At 43.3% G+C, this 22131-nt stretch overlaps 2 protein-coding genes across 2 annotated transcripts in view; one reads left to right on the forward strand and one right to left on the reverse strand.

The window, feature by feature from the left end:
* masp1 (MBL associated serine protease 1) overlaps window positions 1-20120 on the reverse strand; it is a 38791-nt gene extending 18671 nt beyond the window's left edge. Inside the window, exons 1-5 of the mRNA XM_029445837.1 lie at window positions 20040-20120; window positions 19617-19794; window positions 18508-18639; window positions 8004-8200; window positions 772-919 (exon numbers count right to left, since the gene is read on the reverse strand). Coding sequence (XP_029301697.1) covers window positions 772-919; window positions 8004-8200; window positions 18508-18639; window positions 19617-19794; window positions 20040-20120 — 736 coding nt within the window. The remainder of the gene's footprint in view (window positions 1-771; window positions 920-8003; window positions 8201-18507; window positions 18640-19616; window positions 19795-20039) is intronic.
* A 122-nt stretch (window positions 20121-20242) lies between these two features.
* Window positions 20243-22131, forward strand: part of clrn1 (clarin 1) — a 3477-nt gene continuing 1588 nt past the window's right edge. Inside the window, exon 1 of the mRNA XM_029446387.1 lies at window positions 20243-20293. Within this exon, the coding sequence (XP_029302247.1) occupies window positions 20243-20293 (51 nt within the window). The remainder of the gene's footprint in view (window positions 20294-22131) is intronic.

A 22131-nucleotide genomic window follows, 5' to 3' on the forward strand; every position in this document is an offset into this window, starting at 1 on the left:
TTTAGTTCTTTAGTTTAATGTGACAGAAGATTGGCTGCCGCAGCTAACACCCACACAATCGTGGTGTGGTAACGTCGAGTTGGCAATTCAGCGTGCCGAGATGCCACTACAACGTTGGAAAGTATGACGATACTACACGCCTCTGGTGTTAGAAATAAATCCATTAAATGTAGAAAGATTATTTAAGGAAAAACTGGGAATATGTGTATTTGTCTAAAAAACCTTTGGAAGGCGAGGAGAGTATTTTATTCAAATGAAAGCTTTCATCCACATTCTAGGCTGGGCATAAAGTCTACCTGTAGATGTGTGTTAGTGTGTAGTGTAGGGGTGCCAGAGGGTCCAATCCGGCCCGTGGAATGACTTTGCAAAGTGTAAAAATGTGTTGTTTTGATCATAAAGTAAGATACTGTTCCTAAATTTCCCTCGGGATCTATCTATCTAGATACACTGTGATCTGTAAGTTGTAACACACATGTGTAAATGACAAACTGAGGCATAATATTGTTGAAATTGAACCCTTTTTCTTAAGAAATTTCAGGTTGTTCATAAAAAAAATTTAAAAGACGGTTCATTCAATTTGAACATTTTCAGAATGTATTTGTACTTTTTTGCACTAAAACAAAGGGAAAAATGTGGAGTTGTCGTTATTTATAGTTTATTATGCTGTGATTTTACTGGTCCGGCCCACTTGAGATCAAATTGGCCTTTATGTGGCCCCTGAACTAAAACGAGTTTGACACCCCTAGTGTAGTGTATAGTGTGTATTTTTACCTGTAGATGTGTATGTGATCCTCCAGCCCAAGTTCTCTCCTGAGTTGTCGCTGTGGAAGAAGACGGTGACCACGTTGGTGTCGGTCTGAATCTCAGCTGGAGCTCGAAATCCACAGAACGGACCGAACTCACTGCTACCCGCTGAAATCTGAATTGAAATTAAATTAAGACAAGCTTGACAATAACTTCCTCTCTCTCCTCTCCCTCTCTCTCTCTCCTCTCTCTCTCTCTCTCTCTTCTCTCTCTCTCTCCCTCTCTCTCCTCTCTCCTCTCCTCCTCTTATCTCTCCTCTCTCCTTCATCTCCTCCTCTTCTCTCTCTCTCTCTGTCTCTCTCTCTGTCTCTCCTCTCTCTCCCTCCTCTCCTCCTCTTATATCTCTCTCTCACCTCTCTCTCTCCTCTGTCTCTCTATCTCTCCTCTCTCTGTCTCTCTCTCTCTCTCCTCTGTCTCTCTCTCTCTCTCTCAGTCTCTCTCTCTCCTCTTTCTCTCGGTGCATGCTGGGAGTTTGGTTGTGTGAGTGAGACACTGAGCGGGTGCTATTTCGATACTTTCTTGTTGACTATTTATTTAATAATGGGTTTGTTTTAACTTAGTTCATTGGTATATTGCATTTTGGTGGATAGTCGGGGTGCTTTTGGGTGTTTTTCTCTCTTTCGCCGGCCGGCGTCTGACGTCATGGCAAATGGTGACTACACCAAGCTCACGAGGAAGCACGGGATCAAAATATCAGCTGGCTTCCCGCGTAGCTTTGAGGAGATCGGGTTAGCTGTGGGAGACAAGGTCGGACACGGCAGTGTGAAGTCTCTGGCACGGTAGTCATCTTTCTGGACCAGGTGGAGCGGGTGCACCGCATCATCGAGACAGGCATTACAGTGAGCGGAGTGTTTGTGCAGGTGATGCCACTCACTCTGCCCGCAACCAAAGTTGTAATATCAAATGTCCCTCCGTTCATAACTGATGAGTTTCTCAGCAGAGAACTATCCAGACACGGGAAAGTTGTTTCCCTGGTAAAAAAGATTCTGTCTGGATATAAATCTCAGTTGCTGAAGCACGTAGTGTCTCACCGAAGACAGCAGTATATGATACTTAATAACCGAGATGTAGAGCTCAACCTCCGCTTCCACGTTAAAGTAGATGATTATGAATACGTGATATTTGCCACTTCATCGGTGATGAAATGTTTTGGTTGCGGGGAGGAAGGACACACCGCGAGAGCCTGTCCGAAGCACGGGGATCCAGCTCCGTCTGGTCCTGGAGGAGCGGCTGCTGCTCCCCCGGCAGGGGGCTCTTCGCCAGGAGGGGCCGCGGCTTCGGAGGAGGGCTCTCCGCTGGGGCGGCTGGGGGAAGCTGCTGTGTCCAGCTTTGTGCACGGGATAGGTGGTGTTAATTCACTTGGTGTGGTGGAAAAAAAAGGAGAAAAAAAAAGAGGGAGAGAAAGTGCAGGGGTCAAGTGGTATGGGAGGAGAAGAGGTAGAGGAGGTGGGTGGTGTAGAAGGAGAGGACACAGGAAAAATACAGGTTCCGTGGAGTGAGCAGGTAGAAAAGGCTGAGATGGAGGAAGAGGCAATAAAACAAAAACCTGCCACAAAACGGAAAAAGAAAAGTAAGAATGCATCCAGTGATGCCAAGAACAGTAAAGTCAGGGAGGAAAGACAGACAGGCAGGAAGCAGGGACAGGCAGAAGACAGTTTTAGTGAAGAGGAGTGTGTGTCAGACAGCAGCGACATCCCTGGTTTTACAGCAGTGACATCCCTAGTTTTACTCTGAGCAACAGCCAGAAAACAAAAATGTACCCGGTTGAAATGTTGAAAGTTTTTCTCCAACAAACAAAAAACCAACACGGAGTAAAAGTGGAGGATTACTTTCCGGATTTACTCGTTTTTATTAGCTCAGCCAGATTCCATATGAGCCAAAGAGAGGAGTCTGGCCTCATTGAGCAGGAGGTTTATAGATTAAAAAAACTTGTGCTTAGAGTAAAAAAACAAATAAAAAGTGATTATGGGTTTTAATTTATTTATTTGTTTTTATTTTAAAATCTCAGCCATGGATACTTTTAAAGTGGGTGTTTTAAATGTGAACGGAGCCAGAGTTTTTAAAAAAAGGACACAAATATATGAAACTGCAAAATTAAAACACGTTGATGTCCTTTTTTTACAGGAGACGCACAGCGCCGGCTTTAACGAGATAGACTGGAGGAGGGAGTGGGAAGGGGAAGTCATTTTAAGCCACAACACATCTCTTAGTGGAGGAGTGGGCTTCCTCTTCTCCAAATCTTTTACTCCAGTCTCACTGGAGGTTGAGCATTTTATCGAGGGGAGGTTGCTTTTGGTAAAAGCCGGGTTTGACCTTTTTAATGTTGTTTTTATAAATGTGTATGCCCCAACAATCGGTGCAGAGAGGAAGTTGTTTTTACAAAAAATGAATGATGTTTTAAATAGCTGTGCCTCGGAAGTTTTTTTATTCTTGGGGGGGGGATTTTAACTGTACAGAAAATGCTTTTTTAGATCGGAACCACGCAGAGCCGCGTCCCAGCATGTTCTGAGGCAGCTGGTCCGCTCTCATGGTCGGGTGGATGTATGGCGGAGGATGAACGCAAATGCTAAACAATACACATGGTCCCAATGCAGAGAAAATAGGATTTCCTCTGCCAGGTTAGATTGTATTTATTGTTTTAAACATCATTTTAACATTTTTAAAATGTGCAATATTATACCTGCTGGTTTTACAGATCACTCTTTGCTTTTATGCTATGTTTTTATTAGAAATGTGTTGCCAAGAAGCGCATACTGGCACTTTAACTCAGTTTTAACATTTAATACAAAAAATTAGAGAAGCTTTTATTTATTTCTGGAGTGTTTTTAGGCAGAGGAAGGGTGATTTTAACAGTCTTAGGCAGTGGTGGGACCATGGTAAGACTGAAATAAAAATGCTTTGTCAGCAGCACACCCTCAATGTCACACGACATCACCAGATCTATGAAAGATCTGGAGGGTGATATAGTGGAACTAGAACAAATCAGTGAGTCCACAGGAGATCGAGGATATATTGAAATCCTCAAAGTAAAAAAAATAGCATTAGCCGACCTGCTGGACGTTAAAGTCCAGGGTGCACTGGTCCGGTCCCGGTTCCAAAATGCCACCGAAATGGATGCTCCATCTAGCTTCTTCTTCGGCCTGGAGAAGAAGAACGGACAGAAGAGAGTACCGTATTTTCCGCACTATAGAGCGCACTGGATTATAAGGCGCACTGTCAATGAATGGTCTATTTTCGATCTGTTTTCATATATAAAGCGCACCGGACTATAAGGCGCATTAAGCGAAACAAAACAGTCAGATAAGTCAGTCAGTCAAACTTTATTAAACGTGTTCACAATAACTCAACATTGTTCAAACGTTAATGAGCGTATTCACAATAACTCCCAACCTTGTTCAGTTGTAACACATAAAAAAAACAGTCTGATACCGCCAAATCAAACGTCATCTTCTTGCTTCCTCCACTTCCGTACCATTGATTCATTAATGTTGAATTCTCTCTATTCCCATGTTCTACTGCGTGACTGATAGCCTTGAGTTTGAAGTCCGCGTCGTAAGCGTGTCTCTTGACAGGTGCCATTTTGGGGTCCTTATACACACACACTGTAATATTATGGTGAAGCACAGTATGTATTACTCCGCGACGCTCCTGACTACGGTAGCCGTAATGCTGCAAGCGGTGCGTGTTATGCAAGTACAGCGCGTATCCCTATGCGTAGCTAGACAGTTAGCTAACATGCAAAAGTCCTCCAATAAAGATGCAAGGTTTGCTTTCTTGACTTTACTGTTCTTATTTTACTTCGTAAAAAGACAAATAGTTTCCAAGGCTCAAGCATCACAGACACAAACACAGTTTTTTAGCGTCTCTGCTCCACGTGTTGATCTCGCAGCTCCGTAAACAAAGATCCTCGCAAAGCAGAAGCGCTCACTCTGACACGCCCCCAACAAACCAAGGAGCGCTCACTCTGAGTCAAAAAACATGTCCCAACTCTATAAACATAGAAATAGGCAGCACAGTGCGGCTTTGTAGTTTACAAAAGTCGTACTAAAACATTTTGACAGAGCGCCGTGTACCACACAAAATCGCTTCGAGATCAGTAAACACAACCAGAATTAATCCATATATAAAGCGCTCCGGATTATAAGGCGCACTGTCGCTTTTTGAGAAAATTAAAGGCTTTTAAGTGCGCCTTATAGTGCGGAAAATACGGTAATCCACTCACTGCTCTCAGTCACAGGGCAAGAAATAACGGAACCAAGCCAGATCAGAACACGGGCTGTGAGTTTTTATTCCTCCCTATACTCAAGTGAGTATGAGGGGGAGGAAACGCTTTTAGAGGGGTTTTTAGGGGGACTACTTCAGGTATCCGAGGAAACCAACTCACAGCTGGAGGGGCCGTTAACTACACGGGAGCTACAGGCTGCTCTGCAGAAAATGCAAGGATGGCGGACTCCCGGTATCGACGGCCTCACTGTTGAGTTTTTTAAAGCATATTGGGACATTTTAGCAACAGATCTTTTAGATATTTTTAACGAGAGTCTAGCTTCTGGTTCCATGCCGATGTCCTGCTGCAGGGCCGTGATAACGCTCCTGCCCAAGAAAGGAAACCTGCAGGACATCGGAAACTGGCGCCCTGTGTCATTGCTGTGTGTGGATTACAAGCTTCTGTCCAAGGCTCTGGCCACCAGGCTGGGGGGGGCTATGGAGCAGGTCATCCACCAGGACCAGACGTACTGTGTGCCCGGCAGGTCCATGGTAGACAATGTCTACCTAATTCAAGATGTTTTGGAGGTCTCCAGCTCATTGGGCTTTGATACTGGGCTGATTTCTCTAGACCAGGAAAAAGCTTTTGACCGCGTTGAGCACAACTTCCTCTGGAAAGTAATGAAGAAGTTTGGGTTCAGCGCTGGTTTCATAGGCAAGATCAAGGTGTTGTACAGTGAAGATGAGAGTGTGCTGAAGTTCAATGGTAGTCTTTGTGCTCCTTTTAGAGTGTATAGAGGGGTCCGGCAGGGCTGTGCTCTGTCGGGGATGCTCTATGCGCTCTACCTGGAACCTCTCCTCTGCAAAATACGCTCCAACCTACAAGGTCTGGTTTTACCTGGTTTTAATAGCAGATTTGTTTTATCCACATACGCAGACAATATTATTGTTTTTATTACAAGCCAGAGAAATGCGGACATTTTAACAGATATAGCAGATAGTTTTAGTGTAACATCGGCAGCGAAGGTAAATTGGAAGAAAAGTGAGGCCCTCGCTGTCGGGGAGTGGCGTGGCGGTCTCCCAGTTCTTCCCCAGAGCCTCACCTGGAGAACTGACGGCCTGAAATATCTTGGTGTGTTTTTAGGAAAATAAATTATTGTCCAGAAGAACTGGGAGAATGTCACAGAAAAGATTCAGGGAAAGCTTTCCAAGTGGAAGTGGCTGCTCCCTCAGATGTCTTTTAAAGGTAGGGTTTTGGTTTTAAACAACCTTGTAGCATCCCAATTGTGGCACCGTCTGACCTATGTAGACTCTCCCTCAGGTATTTTAGCAAAGCTACAGAAAGAAAAGGTGGATTTTTTTTGGGATGGTCTACACTGGGTGCCACAGGGGGTGCTGTTCTTATCTAGAGAGGAGGGGGCACAGGGCCTTGTCCACCTGGCCAGCCGAACAGCCACTTTTAGACCCGGCTGATTTGGTGAAGAGAGATGTGACCAGCTGCATTCTCAGACGTGTAAATAACTGATTCTAATTGTTTTAAGTTAAATGGGTTGCCTCCGTTTTATCAGGGTGTTTTTAAGTCTTGGGCCCTTTTTAATCATAAAAAGTGTCCAAAGTCGGACTCTCTGCACTGGTTGTTGAAGGAGCCTTTGATTTACAGAGCCAGGCTGGACATCAGCAGCAGCAGCACACCTGGCCTGATGGTGGCGCTCTGCAGGTCCAAAACCCTGTGCCTGCAGCAACTGGTGGATGCAGTGGGGCCGACGCTGAGCGATGCCCGAGCCCTGGGCTTTCTGCTGGGTCTGACCTCCGCTCGAGTGGCCGAGAGGATTCTGGAGCTGTGGAGCCAGAGGCTCTCTGGGAACGAAAGGAGCCAAATAAAAGACTACAATGACAGGAAGGTTTCTCCAGACCCAGCAGACCCTTTTCCGGAGATCAACCTGAGCCCAGGGCTCCGACAAAAAGACTCTATATACAAACTGTGTGAAAAGCATCCACAAGAAAGGCCTGTGCAGCAGACCCTCCACTGTGTGGAGTAACAGACTGGGTGGAGGAAGTGGACCAAGCCCACAGTGGGGTTTTTTTTTACAAACCTCCCCTCAAAAAGCAGACAGCTGACCTCCAGTGGAGGATTTTACATGGTGCCGTCGCTTGTAACGCTTTTATCTCCGTCATTAATCCTGCCGTTTTTAACAAGTGTCCATTCTGCAATTTACGTTCTACATCTACATTAGCAGGAAAAACAGAGTTGAGAACAGAGAGGGGCAGGAGGCCAAGACAGTGTGGCTCTGTAACATCATAGCAAGACTCTGGCTCGATTTTTGGTTTTACAAACATACCGGGGATCTCGAGACTTTTAAAGAACGTTGGTGTTTTAAAAGTATTATCTGCACTGTGAATAATGAATGTTTACACTTTACACAGTGTTTTATTGTATAATTTTTTATATATTTATAGAATTGTTATTTATAAATATATATTTTTGATAATATGATTTTTCGTTACACTTTATTAGTAAACTGTTTGTTTTAAGAATATGTAAATAAAGTGTTTTGAAAAATCAAAAGAATCTCTCAGTCTCTCTCTCTCTCGAGAAGACGGGGCGAGGGCGGCTAGAGATGCAGAAGAGAGAACCACTTATCGAGCAGAGCGAACGCGGAGGAAGAGAGAGCACTAATAAAATCTCTCGCTCGATAGACAGGAGAGAGAGAGCGGCAAGCGAGAAAGGAATCGGAAGCCCCTAGAGAGAGAAAGCTTCGAGAGAGAAGCTCGAGAGAAATCGAGAGAGCTGGGATAAGATACTCGCTCTTCTCGATATCTATCTCCTACTCGCTCTTCCTCTCCTCTCTCTCTCTCTCCTCTCTCTTTCTCTCTCTCTCTCTCTCTCCGCTCTCTCTCCTCTCTCTCTCTCTATCCCCTCTCTCTCTCCTCTCTCGCTCAGTCTCTCTCTCTCTCTCTCTGTGTGTGTGTGTGTGTGTGTGTGTGTGTGTCCTCACCTTGACGTGGTCGTAGGGGCAGCTGACGTCGGGGTGGTCCTCCACGTCAAAGCGGGGGTCGAACTGGAGGTGGAGCCTGAAGCCCGGCTCCACCTGGATCCGGTACACACACTCGGAGCTCTTCGGGTACGGAGACGGGAAATCTACGGTGCTCAGAACACCGGAGCGTTCCTTAAACACACCGTCACTGCACTCCACTGACACACACACACACACACACACACACACACACACACACATGTTCACACAAGGATCACATACTCATAAATAAACTACAGCAGAGCATTCGGGTCATTGAACCACATGGTTTCACTTTGTAAATCAGGACCCCTGACTCCTTTAATAATCCATCTGTGTTTGTGTCCATCTTTCTTTAAATATTTAGCACCAATCAAATCAAATCAAATCAAATTTATTTGTATAGCCCAATATCACAAATTATACATTTGTCTCAGTGTGCTTTACAGACTGTACAGGTTACAACATCCTCTGTCCTTAGACCCTCGCATCGCACAAGGAAAAACTTCCTAAAAGAAACCCCAAAATTAAAGGGGAAAAAATGGAAGAAACCTCAGGGAGAGCAACTGAGGAGGGATCCCTCTCCCAGGACGGACAGACGTGCAATAGATGTCGTGTGTACAGGATAAACAACATAGTACAAATACAACATTTGACAGAAATTATGTTGTGTTGGAAAAAAAAAAGAAATAGAAAGTTTGGATGAATCCAGGAAAATGTCAATAAGGCTTCCCGGTGTCCAGCAGGACCAGGTCAGCAGGCGCTGTCACGATTCATGATCCTGACGTAAACTTTATCAGTGGCAACCTGCCACATGAGAGACAGACACTCCGGGGATGATACCCCGGATGGTGAGTTAGTAACATACATTTACATAAATGCATACAGATAGAGAGGGAGAAGAAGAGAGGGAGAAGAAGAGAGAGGGAGAGAAGGAAGAGAGCAGGGAGGTGTCCCCCGGCAGTCTAAGCCTATAGCAGCATAACTAGGGGCTGATCCAGGGCAAACCTGAGCCAGCCCTAACTATAAGCTTTATCAAAAAGGAAAGTCTTTAGCCTACTCTTAAATGTGGAGAGTGTGTCTGCCTCCCGAACACAAACTGGAAGCTGGTTCCACTGGAGAGGAGCTTGATAGCTGAAGGCTCTGGCTCCCATTGTACTCTTAGAGACTCTAGGAACCACAAGTAACCCTGCAGTCTGGGAGCGTAATGCTCTAGTTGGTTTATAAGGTACTATGAGATCTTTAAGATATGCTGGAGCCTGACCATTAATTGATTTGTAAGTCAGGAGAAGGATTTTGAATTCTATTCTGTATTTTTCCGGGAGCCAGTGCAGAGCAGCTAATACAGGAGTAATATGATCCCGTTTCCTTGTTCTTGTCAATACACGTGCCGCTGCATTTTGGATCAACTGAAGAGTCTTAAGAGACTTTTTGGGACAACCTGATAACAATGAGTTGCAATAATCCAGCCTTGAAGTAACAAATGCATGGACTAGTTTTTCTGCATCATTTTGAGACAGGATGTGTCTTATTTTTGCAATGTTACGTAGATGAAAGAAGGCAGTCCTTGAGATTTGTTTTATGTGGGAGTTAAACGACAGATCTTGATCAAAGATGACGCCAAGATTCCTTACAGTGGTGCTGGAGGCCAAGTTAATGCCATCCAGAGCTTCTATGTCATTAGAAAATGCGTTTCGGAGGCGTTTAGGGCCAAGTATAATAACTTCAGTTTTGTCTGTGTTTAACATCAAAAAGTTGCTAGACATCCAAGTTTTTATGTCCTTAAGGCATGCTTGAAGTTTAGCCAATTGATTGGTTTCATCTGGTTTAATTGATAGATATAATTGGGTATCATCCGCATAACAATGAAAGTTTATAGAGTGGTTCCTTATAATATTGCCCAAAGGAAGCATATATAAGGTGAATAGAATCGGTCCAAGTACAGAACCCTGCGGAACTCCAAGACTGACTTTGGCTGTCATGGAGGATTTATCGTTAACAAGTACAAATTGAGATCGCTCAGATAAATAGGACTTGAACCAGCTTAGTGCGGTTCCTTTTATGCCAACACAATGTTCCAGTCTCTGTAGTAGAATGTCATGATCGACAGTGTCGAAAGCAGCACTGAGGTCTAACAAGACAAGAACAGAGACGAGTCCTTTGTCTGAAGCCAATAGAAGGTCATTGGTAACTTTCACCAGTGCCGTCTCTGTGCTATGATGAACTCTAAATCCAGATTGAAAAACCTCAAATAAACTATTATTATGTAAAAAGTCACACAACTGTTTTGCGACTGCTTTCTCAAGGATTTTAGCGAGAAAGGGAAGGTTAGATATCGGCCTATAGTTGGCTAAAACCTCTGGATCAAGACCAGGCTTTTTAAGAAGTGGTTTTATTACAGCTACTTTAAAGGATTTTGGTACGTAGCCAGATAATAGAGACAGGTTGATCATATTTAATAACGAAGTGTTAATTAAGGGTAAAACTTCTTTAAACAGTTTAGTTGGAATCGGGTCTAAAAGACAGGTTGATGGTTTAGACGATGAGATTGTTGAAGTTAGTTGGTTAAGGTTGATTGGAGTAAAACAGTCTAGATATATTTCAGGAGTTACAGATGTTTTTAAAATTCCAACAGTTGAAGTTAAGTCATTACCAATTGAGGTCAGGAGGAGATTAATTTTGTCTCTAATAATTATAATTTTATCGTTAAAGAAACTCATAAAGTCGTCACTACTGAGAGATATAGGAACAGAAGGCTCTGTAGAGCTGTGGCTCTCTGTCAGCCTGGCTACAGTGCTGAAAAGAAACCTGGGGTTGTTCTTATTTTCTTCTATTAAGGAAGAGTAATAAGCTGCTCTGGCATTACGGAGAGCCTTCTTATACGTTTTAAGATGATCTAACCAGACTAAACGAGATTCTTCCAATTTAGTGGAACGCCATTTACTTTCAAGATTTCTCGACTTTTGTTTTAGTTTGCGGATTTGTAAATTAAGCCATGGAGCTTTCTTTTTCTGTTTTATGATCTTCTTCTTAAGAGGAGCGACAGAGTCGAGTGTTATTCGCAGTGAGGCTGCAGCGCTATCAACAAGATGATTAATTTGGGAGGGACTAAAGTTAGCATTGGAGTCCTCTGTTATATTGATATTGAGTCCTGGTATTGAATCAAGTGCTGATGGAATCACTTCCTTAAATTTAGTCACAGCACTTTCAGATAAACATCGAGCGTAGGATATTTTGTCTACTGGCTTGTAGTCCAGTAACAGGACTTCAAAAGTTATTAAAAAATGGTCTGATAAAAGAGGATTATGTGGACACACTGATAAACTTTCAATTTCAACACCATATCCCAGAACAAGGTCCAGAGTGTGGTTTAAACAGTGAGTTGGTTCATGTACATTTTGACTGAACCCAATTGAATCTAATATTGAGATAAATGCATTATTAAGGCTGTCACTATCAACATCCACATGAATATTAAAGTCACCTACAATAATTACTTTATCTGTTTTAAGGACTAAATTTGATAAAAATTCTGAGAATTCAGATAGAAATTCAGAGTACGGACCAGGAGGGCGGTACACAGTAACAAATAAAACTGGCTTTATTGTTTTCCATGTTGGGTTTGAGAGCGTAAGAACAAGGCTTTCAAAAGAGTTATATTTTAGTTTAGGCTTAGGATTGATCAAGAGGTTTGAGTCAAATATGGCCCCAACTCCACCTCCTCGGCCAGTACCTCAAGGAATGTGAGTATTAATATGACCAGGTGGAGTAGATTCATTTAGACTGACATATTCTTCATGTCTCAGCCAGGTTTCAGTGAGACAAAATAAATCAATCTTATTATCTGATATTAAATCATTTACCAATCCAGCTTTCGTTGATAAAGATCTGATGTTTAAGAGCCCACATTTAATTTTTTGATTTAGTTGCACTTTTGCAGTGGTGGTGTTTATTTTAATTAGGTTTTCATGTATAACTCCTCTTCTGTTAACCATAGACTTGATTAGTTTCAGTGGTCGTGGGGCAGACACAGTCACTATGGGGATTTGAGTGGGTGACTGCCCGGAAAGAAGCACAGAGAAGTGTGTAAGACTACAACTCTTTGTCCTGGTCTCAACTCTGGGTTGTCATGGATTAGGTCCACTAATAGACTGTGTAATATTATTGGATATGAGATCTGCTCCAGCCAAAGTAGGATGGATGCCGTCACTCCTAATCAGACCAGGCCTTCCCCAGAAAGTCCGCCAATTGTCTACGAAGCCCACATCATTATCTGGACACCACCGTGAGAGCCAGCGACGGAATGATGACATGCGGCTAAACATGTCATCATTCAAAAGATTTGGCAGAGGACCAGAGAAAACTACGGAGTCCGACATTGTTTTGGCAAATGTACACACCGACTCCACATTAACTTTAGTACACTCCGATTGACGCAATCGCGTGTCATTACCGCCGACGTGAATAACAATCTTACTGTATTTACGTTTAGCCTTAGCCAGCAGTTTCAAATGTGCTTCTATGTCGCCCGCTCTGGCCCCCGGAATGCACGTGACTGTCGTCGCTGGTGTCTCAAAATGAACGTATCTCAAAATTGAGCTACCGATAACCAGAGTTGGCTTCTCAGCTGGTGTGTCACTGAGTGGGGAGAATCTGTTAGAAACAGCAAGCGGTTGGTGGTGAACCGTGGGCTTCTGATAACACTTCTTTCGGACAGTCACCCAGTCTCCCGGCTGCTCGGGTCCCGCCGGGGGACGGCTAACAGGAGATACCACTGGTCGACCCGCACCGACTATAGGGGGCTTGCTAACAGCTACACTTGCTAACCGCTGACTAGCCATGGTGCGGAGCCGCTCATCTATCCCTCTAAAACTCGCCTCCAACCCTGCGTATAAACTACATTTAATACACGTACCATTATCACTAAAGGAGGCCGAGCAATAGCTAAACATGAAACACACCGAGCAGGAGAGAGCAGAAGAGGGAGATGCCATCGCTAGCTGCCGAGCTGCAGCAGCTAACGTTAGCAGAGCCGAACAGAGCGTAAATAATTGAGGATTTAGCGAGAGTCGCTAAGAGAAGGAGGATAAGGAGAGAGTTGTAAGTGCTTAGGAAGTACAAGTATAGGTTTAGATAGATGACAGGTAATTAGCCGATGTGATCAAGAATATAACAACATTAACTGGGTCAAACTGGAGCTGCCGAAGTATGCTACCAACAACACAGAAACATTAACAACCGGAAATGACGCGCTTACCGTAACCATACACTAATCAGTCACTGCTATCAGAGGTTAGAGTCCAGATATCTCACACACACACACACACACACACACACACACACACACACACACACACAAACAAACATGCACTTAAAACATAAAATCAGGTTGAATGAGCTAAATATTTAAAATAATGCCATTTTTAAAGATAAATACATTTTTGTATAAATGTATAAAAAGTTAAAAAAAATTAAAATATTTGATAAGAGTTCAGATCAGCAGCTGCTCCCTGTGATGGATCCTGACTGTCAGCCATAAATCATATAACAGTTGTTTAAAGCTCAAACATATTTGTGTATTAGGGGTGAGCCTGAGTGAACTCAGGGTCTGAAACACGTCACAAAGACTCTCAGTGTTGTTTGACTTGGCAACAGACTGTGATCAGGATCAGCCGCTGGAATTCAAATCTGCTGAGAAACACAGTCCACATGGAAACCAGTGTAAGCTCATTGTGAGGGAAAAGCTGCGACACACAGTGTCAGGAGGAATAAACTGTGGAGGTCAACTCACAGCCAACATCTGACTAATCCACTTCGAGACAACTTTATATATATATATATACTTTAACATAACATACATATATACATACTGTATATATATATTGTATATATATATATATATATTTATATATATATATACTGTGTATATATATATATATATCACATCACAGGTCATCAGCAGACTCTGATCCAGACTCTCAGTGCAGCTCTGGAGTTGAACTCACAACCATCTGGTGTTGTGTTTGGAAGCCGAACAACTAGACCAGTGGTTCTCAACCTTTTTAGGGCCAGCGCCCCCCTATCCATTATCCAGGTCCCTTAACGCCCCCCTCTCAAAAAAGATTTTTGGGGGATGTTGTTGTTTTTACCTTCAATTTCCCTAACATGCCAAGTACCCAGGGAACAAAAAAAAGTTAAAGTGTTAAATGCAACGGTAAGAAGTTTGAGATTCAAACTTTAATCGGTGTCATAGACTGCAGCCAATCAGAAATGGGTCAGACATTCAAACTTTAATTGGTGTTAAACACAGCAGCCTCAGAAATGCGACACAATTTGCACTCTTAAGCGGAAAATGAGCCACCAACAAAGGAACAATTCTGAGGGTACTGCAAAATAGCAAGGATTCCTCTTAACTTTAAACAGAATAAGCTAACTTGCTTTCATAGTTAGTGTGAGCCCTGCACTTGGTGTTTCTCAGCCAGTTTCTTCACTGTGGGTTGCAGAGAAGTTAGTTTCAGCCGTAGTGCGCCGGAGTCCATCAAGTCCAAGCGATTTCGGTACTTGGACTGCATGTGGAGGACCTGGCTGAATTCCTGTTCAACCAGATATGTTGTGGGATCTTCTCCCAGAGAGCCGGGTAAAGTTCAGCATATTTAATCCACATGCTGCCCCAGCCAGAGGTGAGAAAAGTAGCCTGGGCCTCATCGTCGCATTGAATGTCGATAAGATGCTCCTGGATTGCGGGCTCGCATTTGTTTACGTCTGCCTGAAAGGGCTGCACCACCCAGATGGGAACATCGAGGTCCAGGAGGTCCTTGAAGCGGATCTCCATGTCCGCCTTAACCATCCTCAGATGGTGAATGTAAATGAGGAGGCGGTCATCAGTAAGTGCCTCAGACACCTGCAATGAGTATAACCAGCAAATGTTTCTTTATGCAGACCATACGATTCAATTTTATTGTATTGTATTGCTTGTTCTTTGTATTTGTAGTGCATATATAGGCCTATACAGGGGGCAATTGCTAAACTATGTTTAACAAAGTTTTGTCAAAACTGTCACTGTCAGCGGTCGTGATTGTGCAACAATAGAGCCGAGTGTTTTAGCACGCCTGGCCGAGTGTTGCTTTCTATGTGACTGAAATCGTTATTTAATTCTTGCATGTTTTGTTTTGCATGACTTCAGTCCATATGTTTCCACATGAGGAAAGGGTAAGCTAGTGAAAATATCACGCTAGAATACTTGATGAGTTAAATAAGAAAATATTATAAAATATTTGTTAATTATGTTAGGTTTAAGTTCCGAAATTGGAGATTCATTTTCCTGAATAAAAACATTTCATGATTTTTTCACATATTACACCCTGGGCCCATATAATAAACAATATAACATAATGTATTCAAAGACATAACATATATTAGCCAAATTGTAATAACAGTGGGCCTATTATATCTATTTAGTGATGTTTCTGAAATTAAGTATCACCTTGGTCTGCTGTGGGAAATGAGCAAACGGACTCCTGCCCATGCTCTGCCTGTACAGTTCCAGCCTGGAGGTGAGACTGTGGATGACTGCCTTGCACTGGACCAGGGTTATGCCATTTCCTTGCAGCTTTAGTGTGACTTCGTTCATTTTTTCAAAAAGGTCTGCAAGGTACATGATGTCGCAGCGGCTGGACATCACCTTTTCCCTGAGATCTGCATCAACCAGCCCCAGGAACTCCACGATGCTGTCAAACAGCTCACAAAAACTAGCAAGGCAGTTTCCTTTTGAGAGCCAGCAGATATCGGTGTGGAGAAGAAGACGCTCAAATGTCTCATCATTTTCCTGACACAGCTGTCGGAACAGTCTGTCATTCAGGGCACAGGCTTTTATTTTGTTTATTGCCTTGACTGCTATATTAAGTGAATCGTGAAGAGCTGGACTTTTAGATTTGGCCACAAGGTTGTGGCGGTGCAAGACACAGTGGACTGCGAGGACGTGCGAGACCTGCTCCGTCAGCAGAGCGGTGAAGCCACGGTACCTGCCAACCATGGAGGGAGCACCATCAGTGGCGCATGCCAGGATGTTGCTAATGGGAATTGACTTCTCCTCCAGATACGCATGAAGCGCATTAAAAATGGTCTGGCCCTTGGTGTCGGTTTCGAGATATTTAGAAAACAAAAAATCCTCAGCCATCTCCTTACTGTTGGAGGCCCTATAGCGGACATAGGCCGTCAGCAGGGCGTTGTTGTCTGAGGTGGTTGTCTCATCCAGCTGAATGCTGAAATAAGAGTCCCGCAGGATGACACACAGCTGCTCCTCTGTATCGGCGCCCATTTCATTAATCCTGCGTGCCACGGTGTCATTGCTGAGTAGGAGCGATTTCAGCACCTGTGTGGGATCACGCTCCATCACCGTAGAGATGACCTCTTTGATGGCAGGGAGCACCAACTTCTCTCCGATTGTGAACGGCTGTCCACATTTAGCTATGAGCAGGGAGATGTTGTATGACGCCAGTAACCCACTATCACTCTGGCTGGTCTTCCTAGAGAAGAGACTGCTGATGGTGCGCCTACCATGCTTATCTTTAAGGGCCTGGAAGAAGGGACGCTCCTTGTCTGCTTTCTCCGGGTGCATCTTGATAAGGTGGTCCTGGAGACGTGAGGGTTTCATGGTCTCATTTGAGAAAACCTTTTCGCACAATAAGCACATCGGAAGTTGTGCATTGGTGGGGGAAGGCACAAATCCATAATTGAGATACTCAACAGAATACTGGCGGCATTTCATTTTACTCTGTGCCATTTCGAAGATAAGCTATGTTGTTTGCTTCAGGGAAAAAGAAAGCTGCGCAAATGTATCTTTTTACTTTTGCCCGGCAACACGTCACGTACCTTAAGGTCACATGTCACTTTTTGGCATACAAAAAAAGCATTGAAATCAATTAAACGCCTCCCAACGTCCTCTGAATGCCCCCTTGGGGGCGCTACCGCCCCGTTGAGAACCCCTGAACTAGACCATCACTTGCGGCGGAACACCACCTCCAACAAACATTGGTTCCTACTTATAGCTCCTACACTGACAATCGTTTCTGCAATGTGTAGACGACAAACGTGAGTTTTTTGTGAGTTGATTCCTTGTTTATTAAAACTAAAGATGAAGTCAGAAACCTCGGCGTCCTCCTCAATGTCGACTTCAATTTCCACAAACAAAAACTACTAACTGTGTTTCAAAATTGTCTTTTTCAACAATATTAAGGCTGTCAAAATGAACGCAATAAACACATGTTTGGCATGTTTTTGGTTATGTAAAATGCCTGTATGTAAACCCTAACCCATGTCGAAATGTTAAAACGCAGAAAATCAAATAATACTTTAATTATCGCAAAATAGTTTAAACTGTAAATGCCGTCAATTCAATTTTTTTGAAAATATGGCAAATAGGTTTGAAAGGAAAGACAGAAACACGTTTTAAGAGCAAAGGCCGAACATTTAAATACAAATTTGAAATATCGTCAAAGAAATAATATCCTCCACACAGATCTGATGTAACCCTTCAGATCTGATGTAACCCAACATATCTGATGTAACCCTACAGATCTGATGTAACCCAACATATCTGATGTAACCCTACACATCTGATGTAACCCAACATATCTGATGTAACCCTACAGATCTGATGTAACCCTACATATCTGATGTAACCCTACAGATCTGATGTAACCCTATAGATCTGATGTAACCCTATAGATCTGATGTAACCATACAGATCTGATGTAATCCTACATATCTGATGTAACCCTACATATCTGATGTAACCCTACAGATCTGATGTACCCTACATATCTGATGTAACCCTATAGATCTGATGTAACCCTATAGATCTGATGTAACCCTATAGATCTGATGTAACGCTACAGATCTGATGTAACCCCACATATCTGATGTAACCCTACAGATCTGATGTAACCCTACATATCTGATGTAACCCTATAGATCTGATGTAACGCTACAGATCTGATGTAACCCCACATATCTGATGTAACCCTACAGATCTGATGTAACCCTACATATCTGATGTAACCCTATAGATCTGATGTAACCCTACAGATCTGATGTAACCCTACATATCTGATGTAACCCTATAGAACTGATGTAACCCTACAGATCTGATGTAACCCTACATATCTGATGTAACCCCACAGATCTGATCTGATTTAACCCTACATATCTGATGTAACCCCACAGATCTGATGTAACCCTACAGATCTGATGTAACCCTACAGATCTGATGTAACCCTACATAGCTGATGTAACCCTATAGATCTGATGTAACGCAACAGATCTGATGTAACCCCACATATCTGATGTAACCCCACACATTCTCACACTTACATCCAGCTTTCTTTTTGTTTTCAGCTATTTTAACATATCTCTGTATATTTTTGAATTCTTTATATATTTTTATTTCTCTATATATCTACATTTTCTATATATTTCAGCTCCTCACCTGTACAGGTGCGGTTGTCGGCGTGCAGCAAGTAACCATAGCGACAGGAGCAGTAATATCCTCCGATGTAGTTGTGACAGAAATGATCGCAGAGCAGATCTTCATCTCCGCGCTCGCTGCACTCGTCCACATCTGAGGAGGAGAGAAATTTAACTGAACTTCCACTGATCCATCATTTAATATGAATCTTTAAGATGCTCCTGCACGCTACAGACATTTATCCTTAATGTCTTTTATTCTAATGAAGTGTGACCTCTCTTCAAGCTGCAGGAGGTCACACTGGGCTCTGTTTATCGTCTGTATATGAGCCGTTATCTATAGATATGTGCAGTTTAATAAACATCATTAGACATCGAGAAGCAGAGACACAGACCACGCTCTAGAGTCTAAACTAAAGGATTCAACGTTAAAAACATTTAACTTATAGAGCCAAATACTCAAAGTCTCAGGCTTCCCCTGAGGGACTTTCCATTTACACATAAAACATATAAAGACATGTCGAATGCTCCAAACTGTGATGAAGTTTGTACGGAGAATAAACTCCTCCGACTTTTTATTTGTAGAGAAACGTTTTTCTCTATTGCTTTGCACATTCCTCCGACAAGTTCGCATAATTCTGCAAAAGATCTACAACTTTTATACAGCTTTCATTTTAATTCAGATATATTTTATGATATGATTCTGATTCTGACGTTCAGCAGCGCCTCTGGTGGACGTTAGAGGACGTGCAGCAGCGACGTTAGAGGACGTGCAGCAGTGCCTCTGGTGGACGTTAGAGGACGTGCAGCAACGCCTCTGGTGGATGTTAGAGGACGTGCAGCAGCGACGTTAGAGGACATGCAGCAGCGACGTTAGAGGACATGCAGCAGTGCCTCTGTTGGACATTAGAGGACGTGCAGCAGCGCCTCTGGTGGACGTTAGAGGACGTGCAGCAGCGACGTTAGAGGACATGCAGCAGTGCCTCTGGTGGACGTTAGAGGACGTTTGAGGACGTGCAGCAGCGACGTTAGAGGACGTGCAGCAGCGCCTCTGGTGGACGTTAGAGGACGTGCAGCAGCGCCTCTGTTGGACGTTAGAGGACGTGCAGCATGCTGTTTCTCGCTCCTCACCCACAGCCCTGTAGTGAGCCATGAAGCCGGAGTATCTCTCCTCATTGGAGAAGTCGGAGCAGAAGAAGACGCTGAGGGAGTTTCTGGGGGAGGAGATGAGCTGCTGAGCCGGCACCGCCTCCGTGTCCGTCTCCTCGCACCCACAGAACAACGCCAGCATCTCCCCCTCTGCCTCCACCTACACACAGGGACACCGCAACATTATTATTATTATTATTATTATTGTTTTTATTATTTTGAGCAGTATTAGTATTTATTTTTGTATTTATTAGTGTGATTATTATTATTATTATTATTACTCAACGCAACTCAAAGCCCAACTCAACTCCAACGATCTGTTTGAACCATTCTAATCCGGCTTCACAACACATTACAGAAACAGCGCTCCTGAAAGTCACCAACAACCTCCTCCTCTCCTCTGACTCTGGACACCTCACCATTCTCATCCTCCTCGACCTCACTGCAGCTTTTGACACCATCCACCACACCATCCTGCTCTCCCATCTCGAAACCTCCTTAAACATCACTGCTCTCTCCTGGTTGATCATACCTCACAAACCGGCAACAGTTCATCAATATCAACAACGTCACCTGCTCCCCTGCTCCCCTGTCCCAAGGCGTCCCCCATGGTTCGGTGCTTGGTCCTTTCCTCTTCATCCTCTACCTCCTCCCCCTCGGTCAGATCATACGTCACCATGGCCTCCACTTCCATTGCTACGCCGATGACGTCCAGCTCTACATCTCAACAAAATCCATCACGACTGCCACCCTCTCCACTCTGACCAACTATCTCACTGAAATAACATCCTGGATGCAAAACAACTTTCTAAAACTCAACTGTGATGAATCTGACATGCTCATCATCAGTCCCAAACTCTGTCTCCCTCCCCACACATCCGCAACCTTGGAGTCATTTTCGACAGCAACCTCACCTTCAATAACCACATTAATCACTTCACCAAAACTGTCTTTTTCCATCTCAAAAATATAGCTCGTCTCCACGCATCACTTTCCTTCCCCGCTGTCGAAACCCTTATCCACGCCTTCATCTCATCCAGACTCGACTACTGCAACAGCCTCCTCTACGGCACACCATCCAAACTCATCAAAAAACTCCAACACATCCAAAACTCTGCCGCCCGTCTCCTCACCCACACCCACAACCACATCACCCCCATCCTGCAGAACCTCCACTGGCTCCCACTCCCCCAACAAATCCATTTTAAAATCCTCCTCCTCACCTACAAAGCCCTCCACAACCAGGCCCCCTCCTACCTCACCGACCTACTCCATCACCACACTCCCTCTCGCACCCTCCGTTCCTCCGACGCCAACCTCCTGTCCCTGACACAGGACCGAGCTCCGGACCTGGGATGACAGAGCCTTCTCCATAGCCGCCCCCCCCTCTGGAACATCCGTGACTGTACCGATCTCATTATGTTCAAATCCCAAATCAAATCCAGATCTGCTTTTAATGTGTAATTACTTCTATGTATTTTAAATGTTGATGTCCTGTTGTTCTTAATTTGTATATATGTTTGTACATATGTTATATGTACATATAAAAGCGCTCTCTAAATAAAATGTATTATTATTATTATTATAGTGTAGAGAGTAGTAGTATAGTAATAGTATTAGTATTAGTATAGTATTATAGTATTAGTATTATTATAGTATTCGTATTATTATGGTATTAGTATTATTATAGTATTCGTATTATTATGGTATTAGTATTATTATGGTATTAGTATTATAGTATTATAGTATTAGTATTAGTATTATAGTATTAGTATTATTATAGTATTAGTATTATTATGGTATTAGTATTATAGTATTATAGTATTAGTATTAGTATTATAGTATTAGTATTATTATAGTATTATAGTATTAGTATTATAGTATTAGTATTATAGTATTATAGTATTATAGTATTAGTATTATTATAGTATTAGTATTATTGTCAACTAAAGAGAACATGAAGCATTCACATTAAGGACAAACTGCCAAATTCACCAAGAGTTTACACTGAGAGTCAATGAACAGCAGGTCCAAACACACGCACACACACACACACACACACACACACACACACACACACACACAGAGTAGTGCATTGTGGGAAGGCTGTCTCTTTTGTGTGTTACAGCTGCTTGTTGTCGAGGGCAGGTTTCCGCAGCGCCCAGTGACATCATTTGAATATGAATGTGTGTGAGAGAGAGAAAGAGGAGGGAGAGAGAGAAGGAGAGGAGAGAGACAGTGAGGAAAGAAGAGAGAGAGAGAGAGAGAGGAGAGAGAGAGAGAGAGAGAGAGAGATGGGAAAGGAGAGAGGAGAGAGACAGTATAAGGAGAGCTGAGATAGAGAGAGAGAGGAAGCTATATATGAGAGAAGTTCTATCTGAGACTTCTGATTAGATCGCTGAATCTTCTCCTCTCTCTCCCTCCTCTTCTTCTTCTCTCTCTCTCTCTCTACTTTCTCTCTCGCTCCGCGCTCTCTCTCCTCTCTCTCTAGCTCTCT

This window comes from Cottoperca gobio, chromosome 13 (assembly GCF_900634415.1).
Source record: "Cottoperca gobio chromosome 13, fCotGob3.1, whole genome shotgun sequence".
NCBI lineage: Eukaryota > Metazoa > Chordata > Actinopteri > Perciformes > Bovichtidae > Cottoperca > Cottoperca gobio.